The sequence below is a fragment of the Balearica regulorum genome, chromosome 5 (assembly GCF_011004875.1).
Source record: "Balearica regulorum gibbericeps isolate bBalReg1 chromosome 5, bBalReg1.pri, whole genome shotgun sequence".
Classification (NCBI taxonomy): Eukaryota; Metazoa; Chordata; class Aves; order Gruiformes; family Gruidae; genus Balearica; species Balearica regulorum.
In genome coordinates, this window is record NC_046188.1 from 36,961,093 (window position 1) to 36,981,425 (window position 20,333).

At 38.2% G+C, this 20,333-nt stretch overlaps 1 protein-coding gene across 24 annotated transcripts in view; it reads left to right on the plus strand.

Moving 5' to 3' along the window:
* Positions 1-20,333, plus strand: part of GPHN (gephyrin) — a 301,803-nt gene that overhangs the window by 262,714 nt on the left and 18,756 nt on the right. For 16 of the 24 annotated variants that reach the window (XM_075754158.1, XM_075754153.1, XM_075754156.1 and 13 more), the window contains 5 exons: positions 4,056-4,175; positions 8,392-8,450; positions 8,676-8,829; positions 9,501-9,622; positions 18,773-18,844. In XM_075754158.1, the coding sequence (XP_075610273.1) occupies positions 4,056-4,175; positions 8,392-8,450; positions 8,676-8,829; positions 9,501-9,622; positions 18,773-18,844 (527 nt within the window). The remainder of the gene's footprint in view (positions 1-4,055; positions 4,176-8,391; positions 8,451-8,675; positions 8,830-9,500; positions 9,623-18,772; positions 18,845-20,333) is intronic. The other 8 variants (XM_075754157.1, XM_075754161.1, XM_075754167.1 and 5 more) reach the window with 1 other exon arrangement.

The window sequence follows — 20,333 nt, forward strand, 5'->3', positions numbered from 1 at the left end:
CTACGTAGAGGGGAAGAAAATGGAACTGAGAATTGCAGAGAGGCTATATAGCCAAGTTGGACACTTCTGTATCAATTTGTAAATTGTGTATTATTTTCTGATTTCCATTTCCAGGAGGTCGTGTTTCTGTTAACAACCATTTTTTATTTTGGACTGAGGAAAGCTTTCAGACACTATCCTGCTTTGGGGAGGTTAGGGCACATTTGAGAGTACCAGTCACGAGCCATCCGCATGGCTTCTGCGTGAAAAACTCAGCTGTGGGGAGCAATGATTTTCTTCCTATTGACTTGCATAGCTGGAGCTTAGCGTTTCCTGGAAGACTTTCTAAAGACATTTGTAAGAAGCACTGTGACTAACCAGCTATAATATAGGATGGAAAACAGACATTTTTTACCTTTCCACGAACTTGGGCCTTTTTACAGAGGGGAGTACGGGTTATTGTAAATCACGCAGGAGAGGTATAATCATGTGCAAGAGAAAATGCCTGAGATGGGTGTTGTGCTCGTTAGATTATTTCTGGGTTTTGTTCAGTGACTAACATTAAATAGATTATCAGTGATGAAGGCAAAGGCCGGAACCCAGTACTGCCCTATTCCAGGTAAGTGTGAGATCTCAAGGGCCTTTAAAAGAGTTTCTGGGAAATTGTTGTACATTAATATGCTTTCTGAGAAGGAATCATTTCTTTATCTTCATAGTCTGTAGCACAGAAGAACACAGCCCTGGAGTTTCACACACAAATCTGATGGTTGACTTCTGTTCATAAAGTTAATCTGATCAAATTCTCAAAGGATAAGAAAGGAAATTAAATATATGAGCAACCAATTCTAAAAGCAGTTGTTATTTTATCATAAATTGGTTTAAATGTTTCACATTGTTACACCTCAAAAAATTAAGTCATCTAGTAATAAACTCCAAAAGCATGGATAGTTACTGTGCTTTTTATCACCTTAGGCACTGATTCCTGGCAGAGTCCTAGACATTTTGTATTCTTTGTAGTTCTGGAGGCCCAAAAATCCATTTTAAAAGGAAGAATATTTTTATGCAATACATTTTTCCTCTAAAAATTGTCACTAAAGACATCAATACTTTAGTAAGTTCAAAAGAATATCACCTATTTGCAAGGTGCCTATAGACTATTATCTACAACATTATACAAAAGAACTCCCATAATCCAAGGCATAAGCTTTGCCTTTTGCAATATTTGTTTTCATAAAAATCAAAATAACACACTAGACAAGATTATTTTCACTTTTAAGCATATTTACCATAAAGCACAGCATCTCAGCTATTCATCCACAGCTCCTTGCATAGTCAGTGGTGAGAAATAAATACCATTTAAAAAAAAAAAGTATTATTTTTATGTCATCTGGTTTAGATACCTACTTTTGGATAACATGAATCTTGCCTTAAAAACACACTAACCATGACATATGGCAAGTGTGATTTTTTTTTTTTTTAAGTTTAGTTTAGCATTTTATTTATGTTCTTCTCAAAGGATGTTAGATTTCTCTTACCCTTAGAAAAAGGTAAGGATTCAATCAATTCCAGGCTCATTTTTTTCTTGGGATACATAGGTCACTGTGCTACTGTGATAAACTGGGTTCCATTTCCAGCCTCTCCCTAGGGCTCCTGTCCCAGTGAGGAACCTTTGAAATACACACATGTATTGGGTTTGTGTGGCAAGGTTTTGGTAGCGGGGGGAGGCTACAGGGGTGGCTTCTGTGAGAAGCTGCTAGAAGCTTCCCCTGTGTCTGACAGAGCCAATGCCAGACGGCTCCAAGATGGACCCCCCGCTGGCCAAGGCCAAGCCAATTAGCACCTCTGTGATAACATATTTAAGAAGGGAAAAACCAGCTTAGGGAGAGCTTTGGCAGCCGGAGAGAGAAGTGAGAAGATGTGAGGAAATTTTGCAGACACCCAGGTCAGTGCAGAAAGAGGGGGAGGAGGTGCTCCAGGTGCCGGAGCAGAGATTCCTCTGCAGACCATGGTGAAGCAGGCTGTCCCCCTGCAGCCCATGGAGGGAGGATGAGGGGGTGTAGAGACTCCATCTGTAGCCCGTGGAGGACCCCATGCCGGAGCAGGTGGAGGCACCTGAAGGAGGCTGTGACCCCGTGCTGGAGCAAGCTCCTGGCAGGACCTGTGGACCCATAGAGAGAGGAGCCCACGCCAGAGCAGGTTTGCTGGCAGGACTTGTGACCCTGTGGGGGACCCACTCTGGAGCAGTCTGCTCCTGAAGGTCTGTACCCCGTGGGAGAGACTCACATTGGAGCAGTGCGTGAAGGACTTTAGCCCATGAGAGGGACTCCATCCTGGAGCAGGGGAGTCCTTCCCCTGAGGATGAAGAAGCAGCAGAAACAACGTGTGATGACCTGACTGTAACCCCCATTCCCCGTCCCCCTGTGCCGCTGAGGGGGGCAGAGGTTGAAGCCGGGAGTGAAGTTGAGCCCAGGAAGATGGCGGGGGGGGAGGTGTTTTAAGATTTGATTTTATTTCTCATTCCTCTACTCTGTTTTGCTTGGTAATAAATTAGATGAATTCCCTCTCTAAGTTCAGTCTGTTTTGCTCATGACAACAATTAGTGAGGGATCTCTCCTTGTCCTTATCTCCACCCACGAGCCTTTCGTTATACCTTTTCTCCCCTGTCTAGTTAAGGAGGGGGAGTGATAGAGCGGCTCTGGTGGGCACCTGGCCCCCAGCCAGGGTCAACCCACCATGACACATTTCAAAGTAATCCTCACATTTCAGAGGTTATGACTCTGCTGGAATGGAGTAAAAGAATGGGTAAGGCAAACACAGCTTTGCGCAGCTGAAACATTTGCCACCGAGTTTGCAGACACCTAACAGCCTCCTGGCAAAAGTCATGGAGTAGATGGCTGCTGGGTGGGAGCAGGTAGTAGTGCATGGGCAGTACTGCTTGCAGGTCTGTGGGTTGCGATCAAATACATGTTAATCACGGTCTGAGAAGTCCTGGACATATTCCAATGCTGCATATGGAATATAGAGTCAATCTGCACATGAATTATACGTGTGACAGAAACAGAATATGTTGGTCTGATCACAGCTGTGTAGATCTGTGTGTAGCACATGTTCACTAATAAGAGTAAAGCCTAAATTAGTTGGGCTTACTAAAGTGCTGCAGGGAGCAAGCACTCGTATTCCAGCAATGAAATCTCAATCATCATACCAGCTTCTTTTAGTTGCATTTCTTTTAGAAAGATTTTTCTTTTAGTTATTTTTAAGTGTTTATGGTCAAATTACAATTTTACTCTGGATTTTGAAAAATGTGTATTAAAATAGGCTGCCTGGTGAGAAATTTTATTAAAACCATGTCATTTGTTTTATCATGTTGTTCTGATATTTTTCTATTATTTGTATTGCTTCTGCTGAAACTTTGTCATGTACTGTGACTTTACATAATTGTAGAATAGTATCAATTTTAGGCTTTGCTAAATTGACCATCGCAAAGATAGATTTTCTGTGTGGACTACTCTTGAGCTGTCTCAATATGAGGAAATCTGCTTAAAAATGAAGCAGATGGTTATGTTACTTTACTTACAAGCTGATGGCTTTCCACATATAGTGTGCTGGTAAAACAAAACAGAGTAAAAACCCAACCGAACCAAAGCAAAGCAATTTCAACCCTGGAGACCAGAGTACTCTGCAAAAACATTTATGTACAGAGAACTACTAGATTTTTGCTCATGTGAGTTTCTAGAAGGTCACCATCTAACTGTTATATTTCTGAGATAGTTATTTTTCTGAGCCAACCAGAGTATCAGTATGTTGCTTCTTCTGAAAGTTATTCTTGTGATAGAAATCTAAGGGGGAAAAGCTGAAACCACCTAATATGGGACCATATAAAAAAAAGCCAGATCTGAAGCAATGACCTAATGATCTTTAAATACATTGGAGTTTATACCTGTTAATACCACTAGCAGTATATTAAGAGTTATGCCACAAATAAGAATTTTAGTAGTCAGATTTTCCATTAAGTTCAAATGGTTTGAGGTTTTTCTTTTCAAAAGTAAATTATTTTTTGTTTGTTTATTTTTCAGCCAACTCAGACTGTGATGCCTGGTCAGGTAATGCGTGTTACAACCGGTGCTCCAATTCCATGCGGTGCTGATGCAGTGGTGCAAGTGGAAGATACAGAGCTCATCAGGGAATCGGATGATGTGAGTCACAAGCTAAAACTTGTTTTTCTTTTGTGTGCAGCAGAAAATACAATCCTGTAAATATGACAGATAGTCCTACAGAAAAGCTCTTCTGTTAATCTCAGAAGTTTGAAGATTTTCACATCAGTTCCTAGTGGCAATTCTACTCACTTTTTCAGGCTGTGGTAACAGTACCACAGACCTACCTGTCCTGACATTGACTTCTCATCACAGTTATTGAATGCTGACACCAAAGTATTTGGGAGCATGATTTGAGTGAAAGGCAAATGCCTCCTGGAGATCCATAACTACAGCCCAGTTTGAGTGCCTAGGGTATTCACATTTTCAAGATACAGAGTAGCGGCAGTCAGACATTGTATTTCCTTCTTTTCTACGGAGTTCACATTTAGCACTAGAGCAATCTTCCTTATATTTCAGGATCATCTTAAAACTCAGCAAGATGAGACTTTAAAAGTTCTCTTAAACTCACCAAGTAAGAAGGGGAAAAATTTCCTTAAAATACATATTGATCACAGAATAATATATTGAAGTATTACAGTGCAGCATTACCGCTGATATAATTAAAGCTGAATATGATTTTCTGTGGGAAAGTGAAATGTTTTAAGTGCTGCAAAATCCATGGGATGGCTTGGATTGCTTTGAACCATGCTATGAAGATGGTTCTGTATTATCAGAGTTGGTGAATTTGGTGGATTTTGGAGAATGTCTTGTGCACATATCTTACAATAAATGCGTATGTTCAGAAAAAAAGTTTTTATTATGTAATTGAGGAAGTAAGTGCCGCCCAAATTTTTTAAACCATAGCTAAGTTTCTTCAATAGACCTCTGTGCTCCTTTGAAGTGAGAAAAATACTGAATTTAAGAGCTCTGAAAACCAGGAAATGGATAAGGTGCATATTCACCCAGAACATAGTCTTAACTCTGTTCAGCTTGAACAGATTTCCCAGCATACCTATAAATCATACTAGTGCTTTACCTTACAGATGCTGCAAAATACCACAGAAGAGAATGAGTACTGTAGTACTAATTCCGTACACACAGTTGTCTTAACAAAGTCCTAACAGTTGTCTTAACAGCACAGAAGCTGTCTGTAGACAACTGTATCCCAAACAGTCTATCTTAGACTTCCTTTGTGTTCAGAGAATTCCTTCTGAACCATTACCTTCGCTTACCCAGCTGTGATTTCAAGGTGTCGTTGTTGTGTCTGCCATCATCTGACAGATTTTAAGTCAAGAAGATACATCTCTTACTGACACAACTTCCAAGTTCAGTTTTGGAATGAAGTGTGTGCGTGGTTCTCTGCTCAAATCAGCCTTTGCTCCTCTGCTGCTGTTCTGACAAGCTGTTCCACTTCGCCGTAGCTCAATGCTGTAAGCACAGGGATTCTGGTGTTCAAAGCTGATGAAGACAGCAAAAACTGAAACATTCTCTCATGATCCTTTCTCATGCCTTATTACTGTAAATGCATAGATTTTTTTTCAGCAAGCTGTCTAGGCTGGCCTTCTTTCTAGCACTTATTGAGTGAGTCCTATTTTGAGGTTACAGATATGTATGTGTAGATTATCTTCCCCTAAAATAGACCGTTGCCTTCACTGCTCGTTAATTGTTCCACTAGCCTTACTGAGCAAGTTACTGTAGCCATCGCCCACCTCATCATGAGAGGATTATCACATTGCAGCGCAATGATAACCTGTTATTTTCTACTTCTTTGGATTACTGTCTTCCTGGATTCCACTTTCTCTGTGCATGTTGTCTGCTGCATGTGAGAATAGATTATTTGGCCATGTGCTTAAACTCTGAATTTCTTAGCAAATGGTCAGCCACGTTCAGCTTCCTTTTTTTGCCTAGAAGTGTGAGGTAGAACTCTTCAGTTTCTACTTGTCCATGAATATGCCACTCTGCTAGTCCTGTACATAAATAATTAGAATAGTTTAATTAATATGTTATTTTTCTCTGCGTTTTCATGCCTGGGTGGCTACATATTTCAAGAATATTTTTCTTTTTACTGTTAAGAACTCCCTCAGGGTTGTGATTTAACTGAAATGAAATCTGTAACATCTGAAAAATGTTCTTCTGAAAAGACAGAGAGTACTTTTTAAAGGAGCCCCTTGACCTCTAGTTGTGCTAGCAGTACTTAAATATCATAGTAAAGATTCCCCCAAATGACTGTAGGAGTCACAGGCCTGAAAGGAATTACATCTATCCAGCAGGAAGAAAAAGTCTCACAGCTTGCCAAATGCATAATCATTGAGAAAGATCCTTGCAAAAAACATTTCTACACCCTTTTAATTTTGAGGTTTTATGTCACCTTGTAGGAAAAAGGAGGCCAATGTGGTTAACCAAAACAAGAGTTAGATCCTACATCAAGACCAAGTATCAGTGTATCAGTATGGATGCTGGCTGTTAACAACCATCAGAATAAAACACTCAGACATAGTTGAAAATACATTAATACACAGCAAGAAGAATGCTGCGTGATACACACCAAATGGAAGATGTTCTCAGCATAATGCAATACCTCCCTCAAGCCCTACCTCTAGCCACCCAACTTGAATTATCTTGTATTCCTAAAGTGTTGTAGGATATCCATCAGTTCCATAAATAACAATCTCTGCACATCACCATGTTGTCCACAGTCACGCTTGCCACGGTGCTTTTCAAACCGGGGGTTACTAAATTCCTCAAAAGTCTTTTTTTTTCTTGTTTCCCTTAATCCAGGGGTCCTAAATAGGACCTTTTCTATTACTCAAATATATCATTGCCACTCCTCTTGATTCCCTAGAAACTTCCTAGCTCTCTTTACATGTTATGGAAAATTCAGATCTTCCTGACTGGGCAACTATTCCCAGAGTGTCTTAAAAATAAAATAATTCTTAGACTAACTCTTGCCCCAGATTTTCATCACAAGCCTGAAGTGTTTTTTACAGCTTCAGATGGGGATAAGGGAGATAAAAGGACATCATGGGCAACAGCACAGCTGTTTTGGACACTAGCAGCCAAAAATAGTCTCTTCTCTTACACAAGAGGAGCAGGTATAAAAGAAACAGAATTTGCATTAAAAGCGTATTTTGAAAATACTGTAATAAAGTAAGAAATCAGTTTTTTTCAGGGTGGTCATTTTTGTTAGTCATTTCCTGGTTTTGAGATGTTTACATGTATCCATTTTCACAGTAGGTAAACAGAATCACAATCTGTAACAACATGTTCATTAACTTTAACTTTCGGGGCTTTTAGTTTAAAGCGCTTAGTTTGAACTCGGAAAATGCAGTCCATATCACCTTTAAGATGGGAGACAAGTGCCAGTGTCCTATATAACACTATCGTTCCCGTAAAAATTCCAAATGACAATGAATGTGCCTTTGTCTTGTAATATTAGTGTCTGATTTATAACTTTGAGGTACTTAAAGTATGAAGCGCTCCATGATAGTGTAAAAACAAAATCTGTTCCAGTCTAAGTGTAGATTTAGAGGTACTGACAGGCTGGCACTATCTCAAAAGCTGAGAGTCTATATCATGAACCCACTTGCAGGGCTTACAAATTAGATATTAACAATATAGGTCATGTGCCATTTATTGGGATTAAATGAATCACCAAACCATTGAAATTCTGAAGAAGTAAATACAAATATTAAAGTAGGTGTCAGACTTTTCAGGCCACTGTCTCTTGTTCACAGTAAATAAACATGATGAATAAGCCTCTTTCCAATTTGTACAAAGCTCTGAAGTAGGAGTTTCCACTACAGGAATCTACGTGAAAATCCTGAAACAGCTAGAGCAGATAGCATCTTCCCACCTTTCTGCAGATGAAGTGGGATGTTGTCTAACTAGTGGTCTTTTTGAGATGCCATCCTTAAAATTGTTCAAGCAGATGAAGTTGGCCGAGAGGGGTAGAAAGAATCCACTCAGTATACCAGATCAACAGGCAAACATGGGACATAACATAGGAAAGATATATAAACACAGGGATCATTAAAAAAAGGAAGGTAAAACTATGTATTCAGTGCTGGTCTTTCCCTGGTGAGCTCATCAAAGAGAGAATTTCTTGTAAAGCTGTTCAGTTTTAGCACACATTGTATTACAGGAGAACAGTGATGATGCTTAAACCATAAGGTCTCAGCGTAATGAGTACTGTAAGCTGTGTAGACCTCTGAGAAGTTAAAGCTGATTAGTCTTTGAATAGCCCAGCTGACCATATTTGATCTCCTTGGTTTTGTAGGGCACTGAAGAACTAGAGGTTCGAATCCTGGTGCAGGCTCGACCAGGCCAAGATATCAGGTCTGTAAACAGCCTACTTTATAAACAGTAAAATATCTCTGTAAGGAACAGAAGGGCTGGTGATTTTTATAGTCATTTTTAAACCATAAGTAGTACTGACATTTTGACAATCTGACTAATGAACATCCCTGGACACTCCTCACCTGGAGCAGGACCAGTCAAGGAAAGATACTTTCAATCTCATTCTGGTTTTCTTTCTTTTTTTTTCTATGCTATGATTTTCAGACCTATAGGACATGACATTAAAAGAGGTGAATGTGTGCTGGCTAAAGGAACCCACATGGGTCCGTCTGAGATTGGTCTCTTAGCAACTGTTGGAGTCACTGAAGTAGAAGTTAACAAGTTTCCAGTGGTTGCGGTCATGTCAACAGGGAATGAGGTAAGAAAAATAGGTTTAGAATCAAGGTCTGAATTACTATATCTTCTTCGGGACAGTGTTTTGGATAGTGACTTCCCCTTGCTGGGACCGAATCTTGCCAGATTTTGTAACATAGTTTAATTTCCAAAATACATAACACATGTAAGGCAATTACCATACTACTGTCTTGAAAGAAAGCTTTTCATCCAAAACAGTAAATTATATAAGACCCAAGCTTTAAGCTTCTGTCTATTTTCCAGTACAGATTGTTGTATTTAAAGAACACCTTTATTGGTAAGTAGACAATAACCTTCAAAATTTCTTTTAATACCTTTAAATCTGGTTAGCAACATCAATGAAGTTCCTTTAAAACAATTTAAATAGAAGCAATAACTTGAAAACTTAAAGTTGTGTTTTCATTTCTAACGTTTTGAGATTAGAAGCCAGGTACTCATGAGGAGAGAGCAGGTTTTGCAGACATGAACCAATAGAAACAAACTAAGCAACATGGAGGATTGGACTAAACAAGCATATTACATATCTGATTAATTTAAATTCACTAAATCGCTTTACACATATATTTTATGATAGATGTCTAAGAATATCGTGTCCAATCTAAAGAAGAAAATTCACACTTTTGTAAAGGCACAGTATTCCAAGGAGACTGACCGAGAGTGTTTCTGGTTTTATAGCTACTGAATCCTGAAGATGACCTCTTGCCAGGAAAAATTCGGGACAGTAACCGTTCGACTCTCCTAGCTACAATCCAAGAACATGGCTATCCAACAATCAACTTGGGAATTGTGGGAGATAAGTAAGTACCACATGTTAGTAAAGATGTCACTTCATATTCATGCGGTGCGCTTATGGCATCCATGGAAAAAAGACAGTATTGTGACAGGGCACATCTTGAAGAAGACATATTTTACCCTTTTCATTAGAGAAATAAATAAGTCTTCTAATATTAAGAGGAACCATTTGATAACATTTTTATTGATCGGCGTTAATCTTGTTTTGCCTTTTGTTTGTTGAAGCACCTGTTACTGCTGCAAGTTGAATTTGTTGCTGCAGTATCATCACAGGCACCATACTTAATACATGTAAGAGGAGACAATTCTACAGCAACTATACTTTTTTTGATCCAATAAGGGTAGAAGGAAAGTTTCTCTCTGAGTTGCTCAACATTTCCAAAAATATGTCAAAGAATTTAAAAGAATCAAATTTTTTTTTCCTTTACTGGTCTCTCTACTTTGATTGCCAGAGAGTAGTACCCTGTGATCAGTCTTTCTATCCATCTGACAGTGATTGCTCCTTGTTTCCCAGCGGTAGTGAAGTCACATCTCCTGCTGAGAGCTCTAGGATAAATGATTGAAGTGTTCAGTCTTTTGTCCTTTGCAAGACTGTGCAGTGCCTGTCATCCATGGCTTGGGTTTCTCAGCATAACATGTTTCCTCAATTTATTGAGCCTCAAAGGCTCTGAACAGGCTTTCTTGTTTCTCATTTTGGGTATCAAACCAACTGACAGATTTGGTTTGATAGGGAGTTGTTCAGGTTCACCCTCACCTGTTTGAGAGGAGAGGTATTCCTTGTGAGTAGTTAAAAGTGAGGACAGATCAGAAAGAAAAAAAAGAAAAGGAAATAGTGAATTTCAGCACCCACATTTCACATTGATTGATGACAAAAGTCCCAAGCAGGGAGATGAGGTTACTGCTAGGGAACAGCTCATTTCAAAACCAGTCTTTCCTAGTGCAGGATTCAATACAAAAGATCACTGGCTTGACAGAAAGTACATGATTGGGCCAACCACTGCGTGGTTTGACAATATGTGAACCAACCTGAATGGTGGCTCCAGAAAATGCAGTCGTATTTGAAGTATTCATACAAGGAATGTGACACGCAGCAACCACAGCAGTTGTGGTGATCTTAGGGAAAGCAAACCCTTCTGGATACTCTCACTGCATCCAGGCATCCTTTTTGCTTCTCTAACCTGGCAAAACTCCATTGCTGTTCCAAATAGCAATAAATATAAAAAACCTCCTGCCTATGAATGCTTCCAATTTCAGGTGGAGATTTCATGCAAACAGTCTAAACTCGTGAGACTGTTCTTTCCAGGAGTATCTAAATGTCCAGGATGTCTAGAGTGTTTTCTATATTATAAGGACCTTTTTAGACTTTAAAACATAGGTAGTGAAGTTTTCAAATAAAACTATTATATCCAGAGATCAGGTCCTAGATTTATGTATCTGAGAAAAAAGAAAACAGTCACAAAAACGCTGTCAGCTCCTGAGAGTCATCTCTATTAAAAGAAGTGTTGGCAGGGTTTTTCTCCAACAAAATATTGGAGGCGGAACTTTTTGCCACCTGAATGACTAAAAGTTACTGCTACTGTCATTAACATTACTGTCAACATCAACTTACATACAGTGGGTTAATCCAATGGAAAAGATGCTTTCCCTGAATGTCTTTCTGGTAGCTCGTCTAGCAAAATAAGAATGTAAAGTTTGTTTGTTCTTTATGGCTTTGTCCTAATCAAATAGGTATAGTCTCACCACCATCAAATGGAGAGTTTAACTCAAGGTCATTGTGCAAAACTATAGCTATGTACTCCATTGTCTTCAGGAATTTTTTCTATGACCTCCTAGGCATGGAGCGTCTGTGAAGATAATTAATCTTGAAAGCTTTTAGTAATAAATAGCAAACAATTTTAGAATCATAGAATCATTGAGGTTGGAAAAGACCTTTAAGATCATCAAGTCTAACCATTAACCTAGCACTGCCATGTCCACAACTAAACCATGTCACTAAGCACCACATCTACACGTCTTTGAACACCTCCAGGGATGGTGACTCAGCCACTTCCCTGGGCAGCCTGTTCCGGTGCTTGACAAGTAAAGAAATTTTTCCTACTATCCAACCTAAACCTCCTCTGGTGCAACTTGAGGCCGTTTTCTCTTGTTCTATCACTTGTTACTTGGGAGAAGAGACTGACACCCTCCTTGCTTCAGTCTCCTTCTGAGTAGCTGTAGTGAGCGATAAGGTCTCCCCTCAGCCTCCTTTTCTCCAGGCTAAACAACCCCAGTTCCCTCAGCTGCTCCTCAGAGGACTTGTTCTCTAGACCCTTCACCAGCTTTGTAGCCCTTCTTTGGATGCATTCCAGCACCAGTGTCCAGTGACATTTAAGGCCCTTTTCTACATTTTACTTTTCTGTATTTTTTACAAATATGTTTTGTGACCCTTTTTGACTTGCTGGATGCTAGCTGTAAACCAGACAAACATATGTCTCAGTCAAAGGTAGACAAGTGTCTGCAGCTTTGCTTTCAGTTATGAGAGAGGTTGATACCTTTGAATCCTCGCTATTAAAACATTCTCTGTGTCTGAAGATAGTATTACCTTGGCAAAAGTAATAAGAGTTCTTTTTAAGCTTTTGGTTTCATGCTTGGGGAGTCATTTCTGCAGAGGTAGTTACTTTAGTTCATAGAATAGAAATAATGAGCCTCCAATTGTAGAGTGATTTTGTACTTCGCAGTAAGTTTTGAAAGAATAATTCAGTACTGTTGACTTAGCCAAGAATCTCACCCACCTGTTACCAGGATTCTGTCTTAGCAAGTCTTCTGCTGTCCTTCCCACACTCACATGCCCAATCCATATACTTACAACAAAATGCATCTGCAGTTCTGTTTCAGTCAAAGGGAAAATCTGATTATGTAAATTAGTTTGATAATAAGTACAGTATTATTTCATTATGTAATAAAGCTACTAAGAGAATGTTGCCCATACGGATATTTCAGTATATATCTTTCGGACTAATATGACTGATTTGATGGAGTACCATGGCACTTGAACAAATGCAAGAGACTTACCAGAGAGATCTTACAAAGGGTATCATTTTGATGTTTTAGCATGTTTACAGAAAAGATGAACAAGCCTTCAGTGTCTGTTATATGGTTTACTGGAGTTAAACCATAGATTATGTGTGTTTGTGTGTGCTCATGTGTATGTGCAGTTTATTTTGTATGTATAATATGTATCTAGAGAGTGAAAAAGAGAAAGATTTTATATGGCTGCAATACCTACAGATATAGTGAAAATACTGGCAAACAACACTTTTCAAAAAGGAAAATTAAAAATTTGTGATTTTTTTTCTTCGTAGGTATCGCTGTAATGTATTTTTCCCTTCCCATATTTCACATTCGGGGTTTATATTCTTTTTTTCCCCCTATTTCTCTTTGTTTATACATTTTACATTACATTGCGTAAATTTTTACTGCATTTTATTGGGAGTGTCACTTGCTATATACCATGAGCACAGAGTGGAGTTTGAGAGAGCAGCTAATAGGGAGCACAGTTGAGTATTACTATTGCTGTAACGGGTCAAGTTTTTTAACAAGCATGGAAATTCTGTCAGTCATATTTACAAAGCTAATATTCAGGCATGAAGATTGTTTTAGAGTAGTATTTGCAAAGACAAGCTTAGAGGTAAGTGTTCCTGTATTTCATTTCAGCATATAAGTCACTCAGAGGTGTTTAGGTAAGAAAATAGCTTGTCCAGATGCTTCAAAGCCCAGGACTGTGATACACGTAAACACATTCCAACAGAGAATATGAAAGGATGGGGAAGCACGTGGACCGTCTGTGGCTGTCTGCAGAGTAGTTAGGAGCACTTTAAAAATGCCTGTGCATATTAATCATATGTGAAGTTACATTTTGAACTGGCCACTCAGGTCTCACTTAGCCTGTATCTGTATTTTCAATTGAAACCAATATTTTATTTCTTTTTGGAGCATTTTAACAATTTGAGAGATTGTCATTGTTTGTTTCCATTCTCATAAATTGTATACATGACTCAATATTCACAATGAAAACCAGCAAGTCCAAAAGACATAGATAAAATCTGCAGTTAAAATCCTAAAAGCAAGCAATAAGAGAAAAGAACAAACCTGGAAAATGCGATACGACTGAAGTTATGTCTGGCTCAAAGCCAAGATTTTCTCTATTTGTGTTCTTAGCACGTAAAAACCAAGCTGTTTGAAAAGCACACATCTCTGGGTGGAAATGGAAGATATTCTGTTTCCAGAACTACTCCAAACACAAGAAACAAATGCGAAACCAAAAAAAGGCAGAACCCTTCCGATGTTGTTCTTACCATTGTGTCTTACATCTTTGTCTGAATCACAGAATCACTTGCTAAAAAATTGCAAAAAGAACTGGCCAGTTAAAACTGGTATTCCAATGGACTTTTACCTTGACAAGACCAAGGTAAAAAGGCTTCTGTTTTCATTTTCTTTGCTTATGATCTTTAAAATTCCTTGGTTCTTTGGAAACCATTGATAAAAACAAAGAGTTAGATCTCTGATCTGATCTGTAGAACTCTATTAACTTAATTATCAGGATATTTTTGTGTCTGATTATTTCATTTGTCTTGTTCTTTGTATCCACTGTCTATTTAAAGCTGTAAAGTTTAGCCCTAGCAAAATTTGCTATAGCATGGACCTCTATTTTAGAACACCATCTTCCATTTTGACAGTTTTCCTTCTGTGAAAGACTATCTTATTAAACTTGTTAAAGAATTTTCATCACGTATGTAATTAATTCAATTTCCTCTGTTTTCGCCTTTGTTTACAGGAGTGCATTTTCTCCTCTGCATTCGTTTCCCTGTTTTCTGATTCCCTTATCATTTTTCTCAGAGACATGTATAACATTAGCTGCTTCCAGCTGCATTTTCATTTATGAGCCTGTAATTTCACAGTGGAGAGAGAAAGAATTTCTCCTTAGGAGAAAAATTTAGGAAATTCACATTATCTGCTCGGTTGCTTTAAAAAAATTATCAGAACATTTTTAAAACCGGCAGTATATGAGCATTTTTCTACATTAGATAGAAGTGATTAATTTCACATTTATATAACTCTCTTTTATGACATATTGTTTGACATAAAGCTCCTAAGTGACAGGTAAACCCATTAAAAATCACCCTTACTATTGTAACAGCATTACTGTATGATTTCCCTAAAATAAAGGCTTTGAAAGAGTCCCTTCATATTTTGGAAGAGATACTAAGATCTCATTCAAGGATTTAATCTGCTTGAATTTTATGTTTGCCATCCAAAAAGAGGTTTAAATCTTTTGTACTTGTGTGGGTTGCATGTAATTACTAGTATTATAATTCAGATGGAACATCTGGAGTGGAGGAAGAAGAGCAGGGAAACTGCTCCGACTTTAAAATTTCTCATGCAATATCAACTTGACATATATCATCATATGAGTTAGAATATGAGTTATAGGCAGAATTCAGCCACAGAATCCTAGCCTCTCCCTGCACCACTGTAATGTCCAGCTTGGGTAGAATCAAGTATACTGCAAGTAGAATTAATAGCAGTAGTAGTAGTAGTATCGTTTAACAAATGACTGCAAGAAAAGGCTCGTTAGAGAAAAGGCCTTAAATCAAATGTCACGATATTAGTTTTTGCTACAGTGACTTCAGTTCTAGATCTGCTCAAAGAATGATAGTGGTGTAAAGTGTGATCATAGCCTAATGAATCCAGGGACACTAGGTAACAGTTTGAAGGTGGTTCAGATACGGAGGTCCTCTCTTTGTGCCCTGTCAAGAAGAATATTCTCCTTTTCAAGCAGAACTGTTTAATATCTGTCACAACTCTTGATAATCATTAGGGCAAACTTCAGATAAGTTGTCATATGTGACAAGTCATCTCATCTAATGCACATATTCAGAAAACACAAAGAAACATCTGAAGCAAAACAGAGGTGAAAAAAAGAACTTGTGAAACAGGGCAGTGCAAGTCCCAAGGGGTTTTCTGTACCAGTAGGGAACTGCATAGTGTGACAGGTAATAAAATTTCATGCTGTAGAGGTGACAGGTGCAAAGCTAATGCACAACAGTGTGTCATTCTTACAATCGTCCTCAACACAAGCATGGACTTCTTCCTAAATTAGCATTTGTAGAATCACAGCCCAGTAGAACATGACACTAAAGAGCAAATAATAAAGAGGACAGAATACTGTGAAAATCCTCCTATATTTGAAAACAGAGGGAATCTGTAACTGTATTTGTTGTGGGGAAATAAAAAATACTGTAGTCCCTTTTTGACACATATGTTAAAATTTAAAAAAATACTTGGAGACATAAGTTCTGTTTACAAGAGAACTTCAGCCTCTAGTAGCCAAAATATCATTCACTTAAGTCACCTTCAGCCTCCATAATATCTAGATCATATATAGGAATTTGGGTTCCCAAGTCACTGAGAAATTTTTGAGGATTGAAATGTTACTATTAACACCCTAGAAGAAAATAAAACTAATAAAGGTAGTAGATACAGAAAGGTCAAAGAAGTGGTGAATGTTGAAGATGGGTCACTGTGTCAGTGATATGAATCACTTAGAAAACTGATTATTAGTATATTATTAATACAGCCAAGTAGGAATTTATATATATAGGACTAAAGAATGTAAGTAAAATTTGCAGGATGGAGGATTATATCCTAAGAAGTAAATATTTAGGAGAAGATTTGAGAATCATAGCGAGTAATCTGCTAAATACAAATCATAGCATATGTATAAAGAGCTAAATCTCATGTGGAATTAGAAGGTTATTTTTGACCTTACCTTTGCATTCCCAAGAAGACAGCGGTATATTGTATAGAATTCAGAGGAAAACCATTATTTATTTTAAGTGGTTGAAAGATGGACAGTATCAGAACTCAGGCTCTTTAGTTCAACAAAGATATTCTTACAAAATGACTTGATTACATTCCAATAATACTGAGCCACGTGGGGAATAAACTTCTATTTCAGCAGCAATGACTAGACATTAAAGTTAGACTAATTCAGACTGTAAATAAAGCATAATTTTAACAGGGAGAGTAATTGTCATTAGAACACTATATCAAATGTTTTGATAGATACTCATTTTAAAGCAATATTGGATATTTATTTAAATGTGATCTACAGTTCAAACAGAAGCAGGTTCAGGGAGGTTCCCAGACTATATTAAATACCAAATCAGACTAAATTATCAACATTATTTCTTCTGGTCACAAATAATCACTTAGCTCTTATTTCAGAGAATTAAATTAATTTTCATGTTATACTAATGGACAATATGTAGTAGAAGCACAAACTCAGAAGGCCAGTACCAGGAGAAATAACACAGGAATGGTGATCTATCAAGACAGAATGCCAATCAGAGCTTTGGCTATTTTAATATGTAATACTCAAATGAATTTCAAATTTTCTGGAAATTTTGACAAGATGCTTTTTATTTCCTTAGCTCTGTTTAATTCATCGTATCCTTTAGAAACATCTGTAGTTTCAGTCTGCCTTCTTCAAGAACAACATTGTAAGAGTAAGAGTACTCTTAGAATGTAGCGCCTTGCTGGAAAAAGTTCTTGATTTTTGAGACTGCTGTCCATAATGTTGATGAGTAAACCAGAAGCTGGGATCACTTATAACATCTGAAAGTCTTTTGTATGTCACTTCCTGACACAGTGACCCTGTTTCAAGAAACAAAGACTGACTTTGTTCTCTGGCAATGAATAGAAGAACAAATGAGGGACCGAAGCCGTTTTAGGAAATGGCTATCTTCGGAAAACTGTCAGAAAGAAATGGACATCTAAACTTATAACCTGAATAGTTTTAATATTTTTCCATGACTTCCAAACAACATTAGTATGCATCTGATCTGACAGATCCTTTCTGTGATGACCTGTGAGGAGAAACGAGGCATGGATTTACAAGGCGACAAAGAGGATTTTAGATTTCACGTTAGCAGCGTCTGTGTGCATGCATAACAGTATAACAGTAGTGCAGGCGCACTGGCCCAGTCTTCTCCTCTCATTCCTCAGTCAGACAGGATCTGTGTGTGCCCAGAAGTGATCTTTGAAATGATAGACTGCAGCTGCTGTGTGCAGGATCAGCTGAGCCTGCACTGGGGACTGGGGAAGGAGGTTGACTTTGGTTTTGTTAACAGTCCAGCCGCTGAAAAGAAGAAAGGGGTCAAGAGTTTTGCAGTGATGATTCATGACCTGGTGCATTTCAACCTGGAGCATCTTATTTTAGTTTTTTTTAGAGAGACATTTATAAATCTTCATGTCAAATGAAGATTTTTTTACATTTTACATTTAATTTTCTTACATTTAAGAGTATAAAAACACAGATTTCAGCTTATTTCATATTTCTGTTGCAAAGGACACTATCTAAAAAATATTTCTTCCCAGGAAACTGACTTGGAAGAAGTATATGTAAAAGGAAGTGCTGTCTTCATAAAATAGGAATTCATAGCAAAACACTAATTGCTTTAAATAAGGTCCTGATAGCAGTAAATTTCTCAGTTTTGGACATTTTTTTCTAATCCTAGCTCTTGGAGCAAGGTAACTGGATATGAAGCTTCTCATGAATGAAGTGGCATCTTTATTGACTATGGAGATATAAAAATAGGATAAATACAGCCCTTTCCCCCCTTGTAGTCAAGAAGGTGACATTTAATATGCCTTGAGACCCATTTCCTGAATAAGAAGCTATGAAGTGTGAGTAAAAATGTTTCAGTAGGGCCCATCTCCAAATGTTTTCCCATTATCCGTGGTCCTCCTTCTGAAAGGTGTTTAACACTTCATTTTGCTTTGTCTCAAGTCAAGAGTAAAGAAGTTCCTCCATAGACTGCAAGGAAAGATGAACTATGCATTGTTGGCATGCCCAGTTGAGCCTAAATCTTTCCATAACTTCACTCTTCATGCTTGTGAGAAGCCTGTCCCAACTATAACAGAAAGGTGTTCCCGTGCACTCCCTCTCTCTCCTGTTGGCTGTCCTTGCAGAGAGGAGGCATTTACCATGATGATTTTGAATATTCAGAGCCACCATGGGGGACACAGCGGGGCACAGAGCATCCCTTTCACCCCAGGAGCCTCTCTCCTTCCCTGGCTCTTTATTATACCCCTTCTGCTTCCTTTACCCTCAGGAAGCCAGATGTTGTTAAAGAAGAAGGGACACAGAGCTTCCAGAACACTGCGGAGACAGGCCTACCAGATTGGTGAGCACTGTTTTTAAAACACTTGGGACGTTGAGGCACATGCATGCTCACAGGCAGGCTCAACTAGGTGTCTGTCAGTGCAGAGCTTGGAGCACGGATTCTACCAATGGTTGCTGTACAAAAGCAAATGGTGTTTTATTCTGTCCATTAAATAACACTGCCTTGTCAGTTAAGTTCTTATGCACCAGTGCACTGTAGACATACATGGCTCCACAATGTTGCTAAAATTAAAATTCCGTTAATACCAAGAATGTTTACTTTACTCATCAGTAGCAGCAAATGTCTTTATCCATCAAGGCTTTTCCCTTTTAAAAACAGAGCAAACTAGAAAGAAACCTGCTTGAAGGTAGTAGTGGAGTACAACTCTAGGGAAGTCACTGTTACAACTCTTCAGTCATACCTGCGTACTTGTTTTTCCATTACCATGCTGATCATCTCTAAAGCAGGCTAACTGGAATCTTCATGAAATCTCTAAACAATCCACTATGCTTTTTTTTTTCCAAAATACATGTACAATTATATACTAGGTCTTATTTAGGGGGATGACTTAATAATATAGATTAATTTACAGAACTTACGTCCTATCACAGACAGGCCAAAGGAGCAGGAGTGATAACAGAGAGTAAACCACCTGTCATTTTCTCTATTAACAAACAGAAAAATTAGTTTCTATAGTTTGATTCTTGTAGGAATTAAAAATAGGCAGAAAAGTAATGAAAAATCTATCGAAGGCTAGAACCTCAAAACTTTAGTCACATGAGGATCTTCAGTGAGGTTAATGGGCCTATTTTTATAACAAAAGGTTGGAGGACTGAGTTATAGCTTAATGTTTTCTTTGCATACTAGAAAAACAACTTTCTTTACTCATTACTGAATCAATCTGCCATATCCTTCGCCTTCAAATTTCCTGTTTAGTAATTGGTTGTTCATGCTGAAGCCAGGTTGTCATAAATCTAGGTTTTCTTGATTAAATTCACTAAAGAGACCCACTAGAATCTTATGCTATACTCTACGCATCCAAACAAACTTAACTGCAATTAGCTTACAAGAACCTACCCTCTTTTAAACATTTTTGATTATTGTGAAGAACATGATATAGACTGTCTGCTTTATCAGAAATTGCTTAGAACCTAGAATCTACCAGCAGGTGAGCAACTTGGAATACCTCATACAAGTCAGTTCACATATCATTGCTAACAGCCTAAAATCTAGAGGACACATTAAATGAGCCTTTGGGCTCTTCTAAGCAGTGCTGGGGCAAGCATCGACAAAAAACCAGTGCCTAGAATAAAGCCTTGCCACCCAAAGCATAAGCAATAAGAAAATGCTTCTGCTCTCAGAGCAGGAGCAAATGCATCTTTGTGCTTGAAGGAATATAGTCCAGTATTATAGAGACAAATGAAGTTCTAGTTCCTTCCATTGACTAACACCTTTAAAAAAATTGGTCTGCTGGTCTCAAACAGGATAAGTTTCTCTGTTCCTTCTCTTC